Source organism: Thalia democratica, chromosome 3 (genome assembly GCF_965202585.1).
Source record: "Thalia democratica chromosome 3, ktThaDemo2.hap1.1, whole genome shotgun sequence".
Classification (NCBI taxonomy): domain Eukaryota; kingdom Metazoa; phylum Chordata; class Thaliacea; order Salpida; family Salpidae; genus Thalia; species Thalia democratica.
Genome location: NC_139167.1, coordinates 4,492,957 through 4,507,613, shown reverse-complemented (window position 1 = coordinate 4,507,613; position 14,657 = coordinate 4,492,957). Strand labels below are relative to the sequence as shown.

Genomic DNA, 14,657 nt, shown 5'->3' with positions numbered 1-14,657 from the left:
CAGACTCAAATACCGCAGTTTGTTTTGCCGCAAATAACGTTTCAAAACTTTACATGGTTATAGAGAAAATGTAAGAATTATTATTACTGATGTAGATGCATTTTTTAGCCAGTTTTTAAAATGTTATTTTTATGAACTTAGCATAAACTATATTTAATACTAGAATTAATATTGTTTTGAAATTGAACTATTAAATTGTAAGGTTTACTAGCCAAAATCCTCTTATAAATGAAACTATTTAATTTGTTGCTCAATTCTGTTTGTGTTATAAACTTTTTTTTTAAGCTAAAAAATAGTTTAAATATTAAGTTATAGTTATATTAAAATCTAATTATTTCTTTTATTAAAATAAAAGATTATTACTTATAATTAACTTATAAGTATTTAATAGTAATAGAAAAGCTAATAATTACAATTTGACAATTTTTTTAAATTGTGAAAATACTTAACTTTATAACCCTAATTTTATTAAATAACAATAAAACAGTTCTATCTAATAAAGCTACATTTCTACTAGCTAATATACATTCAATAGTATATCTCAAATCCTAATGTAACTGATTACTTCTTTTTAAATTTATTAAGAATATGAAATCTGCAATCTGTTTATAAATTGAGTACTATTTTTTTATGTGCATAATTTATTTGAAAGTTATATTTAATCGTTTTAGTATTTAGACATTGTGACATCTGTATTCAGAAAGCTAATAAACTGCGTTTAAACTATGGATAACACTAAAGGTGACTTAGAATTATTAGAACATAAAAACCAACTTGTTTGTGAAACTTGTGGGAAAGTGTTCAAAAGAAATTTTGACCTGATATATCACAAAAGAATTCATTCCGGAGAAAAACCTTACAAATGCGATGATTGTGACAAAAGTTTTGCACAAAAATGTAATTTAACACAACATCAACTTACTCATTCTGGTTTGAAGATTTATCAATGTGATGTTTGTAAAAGATGTTTTTCACGAAGAAGTAGTTTAAAACGGCATTCTGTTGTTCATAATGATTATAAAGCTCATAAATGTGAACAGTGTGACAAATGTTTTACTCTAAAACATTATTTAAAAACACACATGTTGACACATAGTGGTAGGAAAGATTATCAATGTGAAGTTTGTCAGATGAAGTTTTCTCAAAAAGCTCATCTAAATCAACACATGGTAACTCATACTAAAGAAAAGCCTCATGAATGTAAAGTTTGCATGAGAACGTTTTCTCTAAGATCAAGTTTAAACCAGCATATAAGAATTCACACTGGAGATAGACCATTTGGATGTGAAGTATGTGGAAGACGATTTACTCAGAGTTCACATAGAAACACTCATTTGCGTACTCATCATCAAAAAAATAACGACTCTATATGAACTCAATGATTTTGTAACTTATAATAAAAAGAAATTATAAGGATCAATTTAACAAAAATGAATTCTCGGAAACAAAGGCAAAATAGTTGTATTAAGGTTTATAAATGTACCATTTTTTTTATCTGTAGCATTTTCAGTAAAATTAAATACAAAATTTTAATACGCTGAACTAACATTTTTCTAGAAAGTCTAATTTACGTATATAATAATTCTTTAATTTTTTTATTTTTATTTTTATACAAGACTGTGAAGATTAAATAAAATTCATACTTTAATGTTTTCAAATGTAAAAGACTGTAATATGTTAATTTAGTAATTGTATTCTATTATTAGCCTTATTTTATAAGTGTTGTTTAAAGAATATTATTTGATTTACTTATAACTTTTTATTGTTACTTTATTTAAAATTATGATTTTACTTATGTATTCTGTGCTCGAATATAACAAAATTAAATATTCGCTGAAAAAAGTATTAAAGTTTGGTGATCAATAATAAGGAAAATTATGTATTGTAATGATAGCAGAAATCTTTTTAAAGTTACAATTTTTAGGGTTTATTATAATACTTACTCTTGTTATATTTAAAAAAAGTACCTTCTAGTAATTATAGCTAATACCGATAAATAATAAACACTAAAAGTTAATAAATAAAGTAAAATTCTTAAGAATATAAATAATCTTCTGGCTTTCACCGAAATAATTATAATAAAACTTAAATTAATTGAGTTTAATTTTAGGTCTTTTACAACTTAAAACTTTAACTTCTTAAAAGATGGAAATAATAGTCCAACTAGATTATTATATATATATTAAAGGTAGGAAATGGTTTTTAAATATTCTTTTTCAAAGAGTAAAACTCAGAAAAGTAAGCTAATAAGTGTAATAAAAATTTCTTAAACTATTTTTTTTCACGGTAAAAATTAAATTTTAACTTTTGTTTTGATAATTTTTTTGATAAACGTTTTACTTAAAAAGTTAGTTTGAAATTACACATGTTGATACATAAAGGTAGGAAAGATTTCCAGTGTTATGTTTGTCAGAAGAAATTTACTCTAAATGGTAATCTAAAACAACACATGTTGACTCACACTAAAGTAAACCCTTATGAATGTAGCATTTGCAAGAAAACATTTTTACATAAATCAAATTTAGTTGTTTACCTTAGAATTCATACTGAAGATAGACCTTTTGGATGTAGTGTTTGTGGGAGAAGATTTACACAAAGTTCTAATAGGAACAAGCATCTGCGTACCTATTAACAAAACTTGTAAATTCAACACTCAAAGAGTTATTAGTTTGTAGATTAATTTATGACACACATTGTAAAGTTTCATTAATTACTTTTTTTTATTTGAATATTAGTTATTTTATAAAAGTGCCAGTTATAAATTAAATAGAATTATAAGACTGAATTTATATTTATTCATCTGACTAAATAAATGTTTCAACTTTAAATATCTTTGTTTATATTCTAAAACTGTTTAGAACTTGAATGTATTTGTTTTAAAAATTTAGTTTACTTTTTAACTTGATGTTTGTTGAGAGAATAAAACTATTCTAGTAGTTCAAGGTTTTTAATAATTAGTTACATGACAATTCGGACAAAGTAAATTATATCAATTCAAATTCTTAAACGTCTTTAAGAGACCGTATATCAAAAAGTTAAATAAAGTAAAAAATAAATATAAAAAGGAATTTAGGTCTTATTAATTTATACAAGCCATTATTTTTTCAATTTCTAAAAGTTTCATTTAAACAGGAGATAGTCCATTTGGATGTGATGTTTGTGAAAGAAGATTTTTACAGGAACGTTCACTAATGTAATCATAATAAAAATAGACTGATTTCAACAACTTGGAATATTCAAGGTCTTGTTTTAAACATTGACGTGTAATTTTTGTTGTTAATAAAATCTTAAACTATTTAGATTAAAATATCTATCTATTTGTATATGTATAAATGCTATTTGATTAAGTGTTTAAAGTTGCTAATTTAACTTAAATAATGAAAAATTGTTGGTTGTTATAACACTTTTTCTTAAACTGTTTTGTAGCAATTTATTTTTGTTGAAAATTAGTTTTGTTAAACAATTAACATTTAAACAGTTAATTCGATTAGATTGAGAAAATTTATTGTTACATACTACAAACTAGAAATAATAATGATCTACACATATAAATGCGCTTAATAATTTAATAACTTAGTCATTAACAAAGCTTTAGTTCTTATAATTTAAATGACATTTCAAATTAGTTTTCAATTTTATTATCGAGAAGTTTTATTGTTCTTTAAGTATATAATAAAATCAAACTTTGTAGTTGTTTACAAAGAGTAAGATGAGTTTTTTTGTTTTAATTAAATTCTGAAGTTCATATAAACATGTATAACTAAGTAGTATTGTTTTTTTTTGTTTGTAATTAAGTACGCACTTACTACTTTTACTCTTTTATATTTTTACTAGAAACTAAACTATACTATGAGACTCCTAAATTGTTTTTTAATGTTAACTTGCTTCTTAATGAATAAGATAAAAATATAGAAATAATGATTACATAAATGAGATAGAATAACAATAGAACTGTTATGTCAAATAAAATATTTTTCAATTTGAAATGTATAAATTTTAATTGTAAATGTAGTACTAAAACTACAAGGTAAGATAAAGAAAATTTATTAAGAGAAAAAGAAAGGTTAATCTTGAACATGTTTAAATTGACTAAAAATAAATAACATAACTTTTAAATTTTCGTTCTGGTTTAAAAAACTTGAGCAAATTTGTTTAACGAATAAAATTAGATTTATAAAAAATATACTTAATAGAAAGTTAATTAGCTAACTTTTGTTCTATCAGTTAGAATAAATAACCAAGTTGTGGCAAAGAGCAATTATAACTAACTAAGTATATAAGACAAGCACAAACATATGAACTCCAATTTTGCAAAAAAACTTTAACTTTGCAAAAAAAATTGGTTGCAATCAAAGTTTTTCAAAATATATTATAACTAGTAGAAGAATTAAACTAAGTGCATATGGTAAACTTTAGAAAAATAATTTAAATGTTTAAATCTGTAATGTTTATGGTATTGAAATGCTAATTATATTTTTATTGAACGACAAAAAAATCGCTTGAAACATATTGTCTTAGGAACTAAAGAAATGTTTTGTCTTGCACTTAAAGGTCAGTTATCGAGTCGCACACCGCGGATACCTTTAAACGGCTTGTCCAGACACCAAATATTATAAGAAAAAATTCAAGAAAAACCATTAAAAAAACTAAAAGCACTATAAAAATTAATATTTTTACTGGTCTTTGATGTTATACTTATTTAAGTTTTTAGTAAAGTTTTGAAAAAAAAATTTTCTTAAAATTATAATTTTTAAATTAGTCATTATAACAAAAATGAATGCCTACGTTTTATTAATTAAAACTTATAATTAAAACTTTAACTATTTACGTCTAAACTATATAAAATCTAGTCACTTTGACAACTTCATTTAAATATTATTAAAAACTGTTCGCCCTATTTTTACAGTGTATTACTTCAAAGTTTACACTCTATAAAAGGAATTTAAGAAGACGACATAATCATGCGGAAGTTTCAGGTTCAGTAAAATTAGAGAACGTACTTAAACACAATTAACTAAAGTTTTACCCCATAATTTTTTTAATTTTCTATTTTACAAAATGATTTTTAATCAAAATAAACTGTCTACTAGAAGTCGACTCGTTATGAAACAAAAACACTAATTTTGCTTGAGATAATTAATGAAAATAATATTAAAACTGAGTTAGATCGAAAAGTAAAGATAAACGGAATTTTTATATGCACACAATAATTATAAAGCCCTTTTAAACATAATTTTAGCGTCAATTTACAGTTACTATAATAATGATTTTTATACAATTTTAGTAATATTGATCCTGGAGGACCCTATTCTATAGAATTTTTTGACTGTATGGCAGACCATCAATTTATATTCACGGGCCGGCCACTTTCACGCCGCGGGCCCATTTCTATAATCGAGTATAATTTTGTTGACAACGTACAACGACAAGTATTTATAAGTTTAGAAACATAGATAAATTTAACTATTGTCTATTTAAAGCTAAATAAATTGTAAATATAATGTTTTTGTTTAATTTTCATATTTAACGTTAAAACGTATCTGTATAATATCATAGAACATTGCCATTTAATATTCTAATCACAAATCAGCCTTGTGGAGAACACTTTTACTTGTACCGTGTCGAATTCTTACTTTATTTAGGAGCTTAGTAGTTATAACAACTAGATTAATTAACTAATTACATCAGTATATGTAACTAAAGATGTAACTTAGTACTAATGTGGTTAAAAACTATATTACAGTTACATTTTATTTTAGACTAGAGCCAAAAGCGTTTAATATAAATTTCATATAACATAATGAACTTTACTTTATGAAATTAAATATGCAATGAACTTTTTTAAAGCTACTAAAAAATTATTTCGTATAATAAAATGTAAAACAATTTAAATATTTTAAATATTACAATATTTTGTAATAGTTTCAACTAGAAAAAAAACCTATACTAATTTTAAATTTCATCTAAGAAAGTATTAAAAAGTTTATTAACTAAAATATTCTGTATTTATAAGACAATAGTGTATGTTTAAAAGTTAGAAATTAAAATACATGATGTTCCAATAAAAAAATAAGTAAATACAAACTTTAAATATCAGTTTTTTTTAATATTTCTTAAGTTTAACTACTGTCATACTTTTCTTATAACATCTTCAAAAAAGAAAGGTTTCCTGAAAGAAAATATGAACATATCATTATATTGAAAACTAACAAAAATAAAAAACTCTTTGGAAAATGATACAGTTTTAAATAGTTTATACTTTAACTACTGTATTTATTTGGAAAGTATCAATTATTGTTTATAGCTAACATCAGTCGATTGAAATTATTTTAAACTGTTAAGTAATTTTGTAAAATTTGTTAGTTTTATGATATAAAAATAGTAAATATCAAATACTTAGTAACACGTTTTTTTCTTTCTTTATGATTGACTTTAGTTAAAAGAGATAATTGAAGTTGATTAGGAAAATATTACTTTCAACAGCTTAATAAAATGGATACTGATCACAAATGGTTAAAGTTATCTAACGGTAAAAAGCTAGTTTCATGTGATAATTGTAAAAAAATTTTTGATTCAAAATTATCATTAGTTAGACACAAAAGAGTTCATTCAGATGAAAGACCTTATAGCTGTGATGTTTGTGCTAAACGTTTTAAAAGAAAAGCTCACTTAAAAATACATCAAGTTACTCATTCCGGTTTGAAGATTTATCAATGTGATGTTTGCAAAAGATGTTTTTCGCGAAGAAGTCATCTAAAACGCCATGCAATAGTTCATACTGATGATAAGCCCTTTGAATGTGAACAGTGTAATAAATGTTTTGCTTTTAAATATAGCTTGACAAGACACATGTTGATCCATAGTGGTAAGAAAGATTTTCAATGTGATGTCTGTCAAAAAATGTTTGCTCTGAAATACGTTTTGACACAGCACATGTTGACTCACACAAAAGAAAAGCATCATGAATGTGAAGTTTGCAAGAAGAAGTTTTCACGGAAATCAAGTTTAAACACTCACATTAGAATTCACACTGGAGATAGACCATTTAGGTGTGATTTTTGTGGTAGAAGATTTTCAGACCAATCCCATAGAATCAGACATTTGCGTATTCATCAAAATTAATAACTATTTATGAAATTTATCACTTATTTATTTTTTTAAGGTTTTTTAGGATAAATGCAGTTAGTATTAACTAGTGCTTGCTAAGCTGTAAGTCTAAAGTAATGTTATTTTTATATCTGAAAAACCAGCTAATTCAAGTCGTTTTAGCCATAGACACAAAATGATTTAAAGTAGTATTCATTTTTAATTATATAAAAAAGCTATACTTTTAATTTTTTGTACTATAATTTTTTTTGATATCATAACTTTCTGCCATGCTGAAAATTATAATTTGTATTGTGTATCATTGTTACCATAACTTTATTTTTATATTTTAACTATGATGATATATAATTTATGATGATTTGTATTAAACCCATGATATTTTTGTCGTTTTTAAGTTAAGTGGTTTGAAAGTTTTAAAGTTAATCTAACTTTATATGCATCAAATTGACTTGTTGAACATTTAATAGTTATCTTTATAATATACTTTGCTAAATATGTATTTCTAAAATTGTATAACTTTTTAAACTATTAAGGATTGACTAAAACTTTTGGTAATGTTTTGTTTAATTATGATTTTAATTTGTTTATTCTTAGTTAATACTAATAAAACTTCATCAAACGTAATAGTAATTTTTACATGCTATAAAAAAAATAAATGAATATTATTGATAACTATTACATGAACACTTTTAAATTGGTGAGCATTACAAATTTGAGGGTTATGAAATGAAGAATTAATATTTAGTTTACCCTTACTATTCATGTTTGAACTTCTAATATGTAAGTATGTAACTTACCATTTTTAGTTACTATTAAACTTTTTCTTCAGTCCCAACTGTATAATACTAATTTTACCATTAATTGTATCTAAGATAGTTTTTTTTTTTCATCAATTGTTTGAGATTTCTTTGTATTGCTGCGATTTCTCGTTGAATTGCAAACATATGATTTTTCTTTGTAAGAATAGTTCTTTCAAATCTTGGCATTTACTTGAAAAATTGTTCATCAACGTGTGGCTAGCCAGACTGGTTAAATTCGAATCATCTAGAAATTCAACTTCATATTAGTTTACTTACGTTATATTTGATTTGCAGTAAAATAAAACAAAATAAAAACAATTTTTATAAAGCGTTACGAAAATAAAGAAATAGTATGGTCAAATTTTTTTGCTTACATAAAACAGGTTTCCTTAATTAAATACAATTGGCTTCTAATTTAATCAAATCAAAAACATTACTACATGTTTATAATTTTAAGCCTATTTGTATTCTAACTGTTTGCACAAGTTGAATTACTCAATAAGTGTTTTGCTATAGATGAATGTTTAGATGCATTAAAATCTTGACCGGTATATCATATTTCTTATCTGAAAGGCAAAGATTTCTACACATTTTGGTATGTGCTCTTTTATTTTTTTCCTTAGATGTATTGTTGTTAATCAAATATAACTTGCTGTAGAAGTTTTTAAAATCTAAATTTTTATCTAAATTTTTCTTACAACGATTCTTTAACAAACTTAAAAATGTTATTTAATGTTGTCCTCTAAATATCACAAATAAACCTAATTTTTTAGTTTAGCAGAATTGGTCGTAAATAAACAATACAACTTACTTTTTAATAACCGTCTAATGATAGCTTTAGAACTTTAGATGAAAACAACAATTAACTTAAAACATCCGATAGTTATTATCTAATTTTGTTTGTATACATTTGGATGTATATGTTTTAAAATACTTTAAAAATTGAAAACTATTGTCTACTGACCTGTAAAACTAGCTTAATGGCTGTAAATTTTTAAGAAGTTTGATTTTTATTTTGACTTGTATACGTTATTGATCATTTGATTAGTTGTAGATTAATTTAGCTAATTTTAGATAAAAAAAATAACTACAACTTACCCTTTGCAAATGACAAAAAAAAAGAAAATTAAAAATTTAAGTTATTTTAAAAATGAAACATTTATGTATCATGCTAAATCAAAAGCAATTACAAATATCAAGTACTAAAGTAAACGAAGCTGTGAAGCATTTATACAATTTTAGTTTAAAAGGTGAATAATATAAAAAAATAAAAAATACGCAACTATTCTGTTTTATGCACCTGTATATTATTTGTAGTTAAGCAGATAATTTATTCTGTTTAAACTTTTATCTACAACAATTTATATTTTAATATTGCCCTATTAATTTTAGAGATGAACTTTTTTTCTTATTTTAGTAGAATTGTTCTGTAAAAAAACAAGACAAAGTTGTTTTCTTAATTACCATCCAGTGATAGCTTCAAAACTTTGGATGAAATTTATTGAATTTGGTTTTTGTACAATTGGATGGCTTGAATTCTATTTCTGCGAAAAAAAAATTAGTGACCCCAGTTTCAGCTATAAGCATCAACAAAACTTGTAGAATATTGTCGAGAAAAAAATTATTTAGTTTAATAGGGCGTTGAAAGGATGTCTAGTTATTGCATTTATAAATTATTTTTGAAATAAAGTCATAATCATAAACGTTTTATGTATTATTATTTTTATTATTTTTGAAGGAAAAATTATTATAGCAGCTATAAATCGTAATACTTTTAATTCGGTAAAACAGTTAACATTTCTTTAAAGTTTATTAGAAATAAAAGCTATTTAATTTTACAGTACAGAAGTCTTTAAATCACTTTTAGATATGAAAAAAAATTTAATTTTTATTAAAAAGTTTTAGTGCATGTTTTAGTTTTCTTTTTATAATTAGTAAGTTAACCGTTTTCACATTTTTTTAATTTTCTAACAAAGAGCTAAGAATTTTTTTTTTCATTTTCGTAATAACGATCAACGTGTAAAGTATGTTCTAACATGTTGTTGACAAAATATTTTACTTTATTTTAAAAATTATAATCGTAATAAACGGTTTTACTTTTTTCTTTTAACTTAGTCACTATATAAAAACCTATTTGAAGTGTTTAAGAATTTAAAAAAATAAAAGTATTTAATTATTTAACGTTCACATAAAACATAAAGTGTCTTAGAATAAAATATTAGTATAAGCTTTTTATTTAGCGGATTTTTCGGCTGTATAATTTAATAACTTTTAGATGTATCAAAACAATTAATATAGTTTAAGTAAACAAATAGTAGTTATCCTTGTTGTGCAAAAAGTATTTTACTACAACTGTCGTAAGTAAAATTATATTTAATGCTGAAAATCTATTCAATCATTGTTGTAGTTATAGCTTATAAAACGATAAATAAAAAATAGATTAACTAGTAAATAAACATACGTAAACACGATGAGTTGTAAAAATATTAAGTATAGTAAATCACCTATGGTAATATTTTAATATGCTACTAAGCTAGTAAGTTTAGAAACACTTATTCAATGAAAAGAATTGTTTCCAACACAATAACCTAAATTTTAATTTTTGTTAAACTTTTAATTAGTTCATAATGTGTTGTGTTTTTGAAAAAGATTTTTTTAGAAAAATTTATATATAATATATTAATGTTTTTAAAAATTTAGCATTAGTTTGCCTATGGTTTTAACTCCTTAACTATTAGTAACAACGAACATTATTAAATTTACTATCTATAACCATAACTTATATATATATATATATATATATATATATATATATCTGTAAATATAATAATAGATTAAACTTAACACTTTTCCAACGCTGTGCTTTTAAAATAGTGAGTTTACAAGTATTAGTTTTGTATTATATAAACTATTTCCTGTTTTATAACTATTAATTAGCTTGTATGCTAAAATAAAATCTAAATATACACATAGATTGTAATAAAAAAGTGTTCTTAAGAAATATTTAATAAAAGTTTCAAAAAAATTAAGTAAGTAAAAAAGTAAAAAAGTTTCTAAAACACTTATAACATTTGATTAAAAATTAAAAACAAAATTATAAAGTACGTGATAAAGAAAGGTTAGCAATCTTAACCTTATCACAAACTACAGTATCTATTTTGTTTAAAAGTATTGATCATTTATAGTTAAAAATCAAGCAGTAAATGATATCGTTAATCAGTATCAGCAATTACTCACATCAGCTACAATCACAATTAAAAACGTAAAAATTCAGATTTTGAGGCTAGATGTTTTTATTTAAATAGTGTTTGTATTTTAAATATGAAAGAATATAAGCTTTAATTAGAATACTTATCTTTACTTATCGCTAAAAGAACATTTAACGTGAGGTTATTTTAGAAAAGTATGTGATTTTTTGACTGTAATTGTCAAATCATAGTAAACTCTGGTTTTATATTTAATAGTTACAAGATTAAGTATAAATACTTAGTCGAGTTTTTTGATCAACCTTTATCAATACAATGTTGTAATGTTGGTAGTTACCTTATTTTAAAACACTAAACATTTTACTATAAACATTTTACTATAAACTAAAAGGCTAGTTTTTTTTATCGTAAGCACAACAGTTTTTGAGAAATAAAAAAGTAAAATCTTTTAAAAATCAATGTTACATCATACTTTTATCTTTTAACAATAAGCTATGTAATTAATGACGTAATTTCATATTTACGAGTTTTAATTACAACACAACATTTGCTTTTCTGATACCACATATGACTACAGTATCGACATATAATTAGCCATTATCAAATTAAAATACTAAGTTAAACATTTTTTGTTGAATCTATTTTAACTATCGTAACTGTATGTAGCTTATCTTCTTTATTAATATAAATAACTATTAGTAATGTAAAAAGTTTTTCAAAAAGATATTTCTGATTTTAAATTATGAATATTGCTACAACTTTGCATAATAAAAAGCATCATATTTGTAAAACTTTTGGGAAATTTTTTAATCGTAATTCATTACTTATTTGTCACAAAAAAGTTCATACTGGTGAAAAACCATATAATTGTGATATATGTGATAAAAGTTTTAAATGGAAGAGTAATTTGACCCAACATCAATCAACTCATTCTGGATTGAAGATGTATAAATCTGATGTTTGTAAAAGATGTTTTGCACAGAGAGGTAATTTGAAACGTCATAAAATAGTTCATACTGATGATAAACCGTTTAAATGTGAAGAGTGTGACAAAAGTTTTGCTCTGATAAAAAGCTTGACAAGACACATGTTGATTCATAGTGGTAAGAAAGACTTTCACTGTGATTTATGTGAGAAGAATTTTAATCAAAAAAGCCAATTAAAACAACATATGTTGGTTCACACTAAAGCAAAACTATATAAATGTGATATTTGCAAAAAGAAGTTTTCTCGAAAATCAAGTTTAAATGATAATATTAGAATTCACACTGGAGATAGACCATTTAGATGTGATGTTTGTTTTAAATGGTTTTCACGTCGTTCAAATAGGAACAGATACTTCACACTCATCAAAAAAAAATCTCTAGATTCAAATTAAATTTTATACGTAAGTTTATTCACAGAAACTTAAGGAGACATTACTTTTTATAATTTAAACGATGAAGATTTAAGTAAAAAAACAGCCTTAAATGGTATTGTTTTATATAGTAAAACAATCTTTAAAATTGTATTTAATGTCATTTTATAAATTGGAAGAAGAAAAATATAAATTTGTTTAGCTTGGTGTTTAAAAATTGTTAGTTTAATGAGGTGTTTGAAAAAAAAGTATTGAGCTTTTGAACTTTAAAGATAGTTTAAAACTTTATTAAAAAGATTATCATTAAATTTTGTTTATTGAATAGTAGTCTAATGAAAATAATGTTTAAGATATTTAATCATTTGATAAGTTACAACTTATACTAAATTTTACTAAATAAAAGTAATATTATTGAACTTAATATCTCAATTAAAAAACAATTTTGTGATTATTTGCTTTAGTTCGACTCTAAATCAATAAAGTTTGTACCTCTAAAATGTAAAAAATCCTCAATTATCTAACACCTATGTTTGTTTTTCACCTAATAAATTCCACACCGTAGTTCTCTAGAACTATAACCTACTGGGCTGCAAACTGGACATAGAGTTTAAATAAAATAAAAAATCTGTTTACAACATAAGTTATCCTAGTTGCAGCGAATTGATTTAAAGAGCTTTTGCGTCAAGATTTAATGTTTACAAAAGTATTTCAAAACCATTGGTAATTAACTTTCTCTTCAAACTTTTATTTATAGTTTAAAGAAGCGGCTAAAATGTTTTATATTCTTTTCAATAATTAAAACTTCTTCTGTTAAACACTTGTAAATGGCAATTGAAATTTATTAAACTTTGTTATTTATGAGTTTAAAAGCTTACACTACTACTTGAACAATATCGTAACGTTCAACTCTTACAGTTTTAAATAAATCTACTTGTAATGCTTTTTTATTTAATAGTAAGCAAAGTATATTACTAATATATTGACATGTGCCCAAGAATTTATAAAAAACTAAACTAATTTCAACTTCGTAAAAAAATGTTTAACTTTAAAGTTATTTTATTTTGATAAAACATTATTTTAATAAATTATAATAAACGCTTTCGCTTTAATACAATAAATATTTTTACAAATTCAAAGCCCAAAAAACTAATTTGATTAATAAATGAAATAATAAGTATACTAGTTTTCATATTTCAGTTGAATTATAAACTAGTATTTAGTATATTAGCAAACGATTTATGTTATTAGTATTGAAACCATAAACGTTTTTTTCTTAAAAAAATATTAACATGTTTTATACAATTAATAATATTTAAACTGTATAATAAGGATACGCGTATCTAATATAAATTAAACAACTCAAAACTTTAAACGTTTAAAACCCTATAAAATTGTATAGTAAATTAAAATAAAGTTTTATATGCCGGAGTTAAATAATAGATTAGCAATTTTGTAACAATATAAGTGTATTAGTTTATTAATTGATATAAATAGTTAAAAAAAGTAAAAAAAAAACATTAACAGATAATTAGTGTTAAATAGTGAGACCAGTAAAACCTGACGTAAAAACAAAGTTATTTTAATAATATAAACTCAAATTCTGAGGTTTGTTTAGTTACCTAGTTATCTAATTGTATAAGTCGATCTTTTGAAAAACTTCAAGATTATATTTAAAGTATTATGAGTCTAGTACTGAAGTAGCAAACTTTATTAGCCAGTTATTAAACTATTTTCATCATTTTTAAATGATTCTAAGTAAACTAAAGTAGTTTCACCCGATGACTTCCTCTTTCAGTAAAACTATAAAAACTTAACAAATTAAACAGACCTGGAAAAAAGTTTTAATTCAACTAATCTTTTAAATATCAGACACGTCAACGTTAAAAATAGTTTAAGTTTTATTTATTTTACACAAAGTTTTGTTTAATACATGCTAAATTATGTTATCTGTCACAATGTTTTATTGATTTGTTATGATAAAAAATATTTTTTGTTAGTTTTTCAAAATACAAACATAGACTAAAGTAAAGTACTAACACAAAATAGTATAAAATATAATTGTTTGTAAATTTTGTATTAATAAATAAAAAATTTATATCATAATTATCCAAAACGAGTCCATAAAATCTAAAATCTAAAAGTTTATTGAGAGCCTGAAAAAAATTAAAATAACCCTACTTTTAAAAC

The 14,657-nt window shown here is 23.2% G+C and overlaps 1 protein-coding gene across 1 annotated transcript; it reads left to right on the top strand.

Moving 5' to 3' along the window:
• Positions 1 to 725: 725 nt before the first annotated feature.
• On the top strand, positions 726 to 12,491 carry LOC145831671 (uncharacterized). The gene is made up of 5 exons (XM_082938982.1): positions 726 to 981; positions 1,150 to 1,338; positions 3,133 to 3,193; positions 6,837 to 6,972; positions 11,889 to 12,491. Exons 1-5 carry the CDS (start codon positions 726 to 728, stop codon positions 12,489 to 12,491), a joined length of 1,245 nt encoding a protein of 414 aa, XP_082795108.1.
• The last annotated feature ends 2,166 nt before the right edge of the window (positions 12,492 to 14,657 follow it).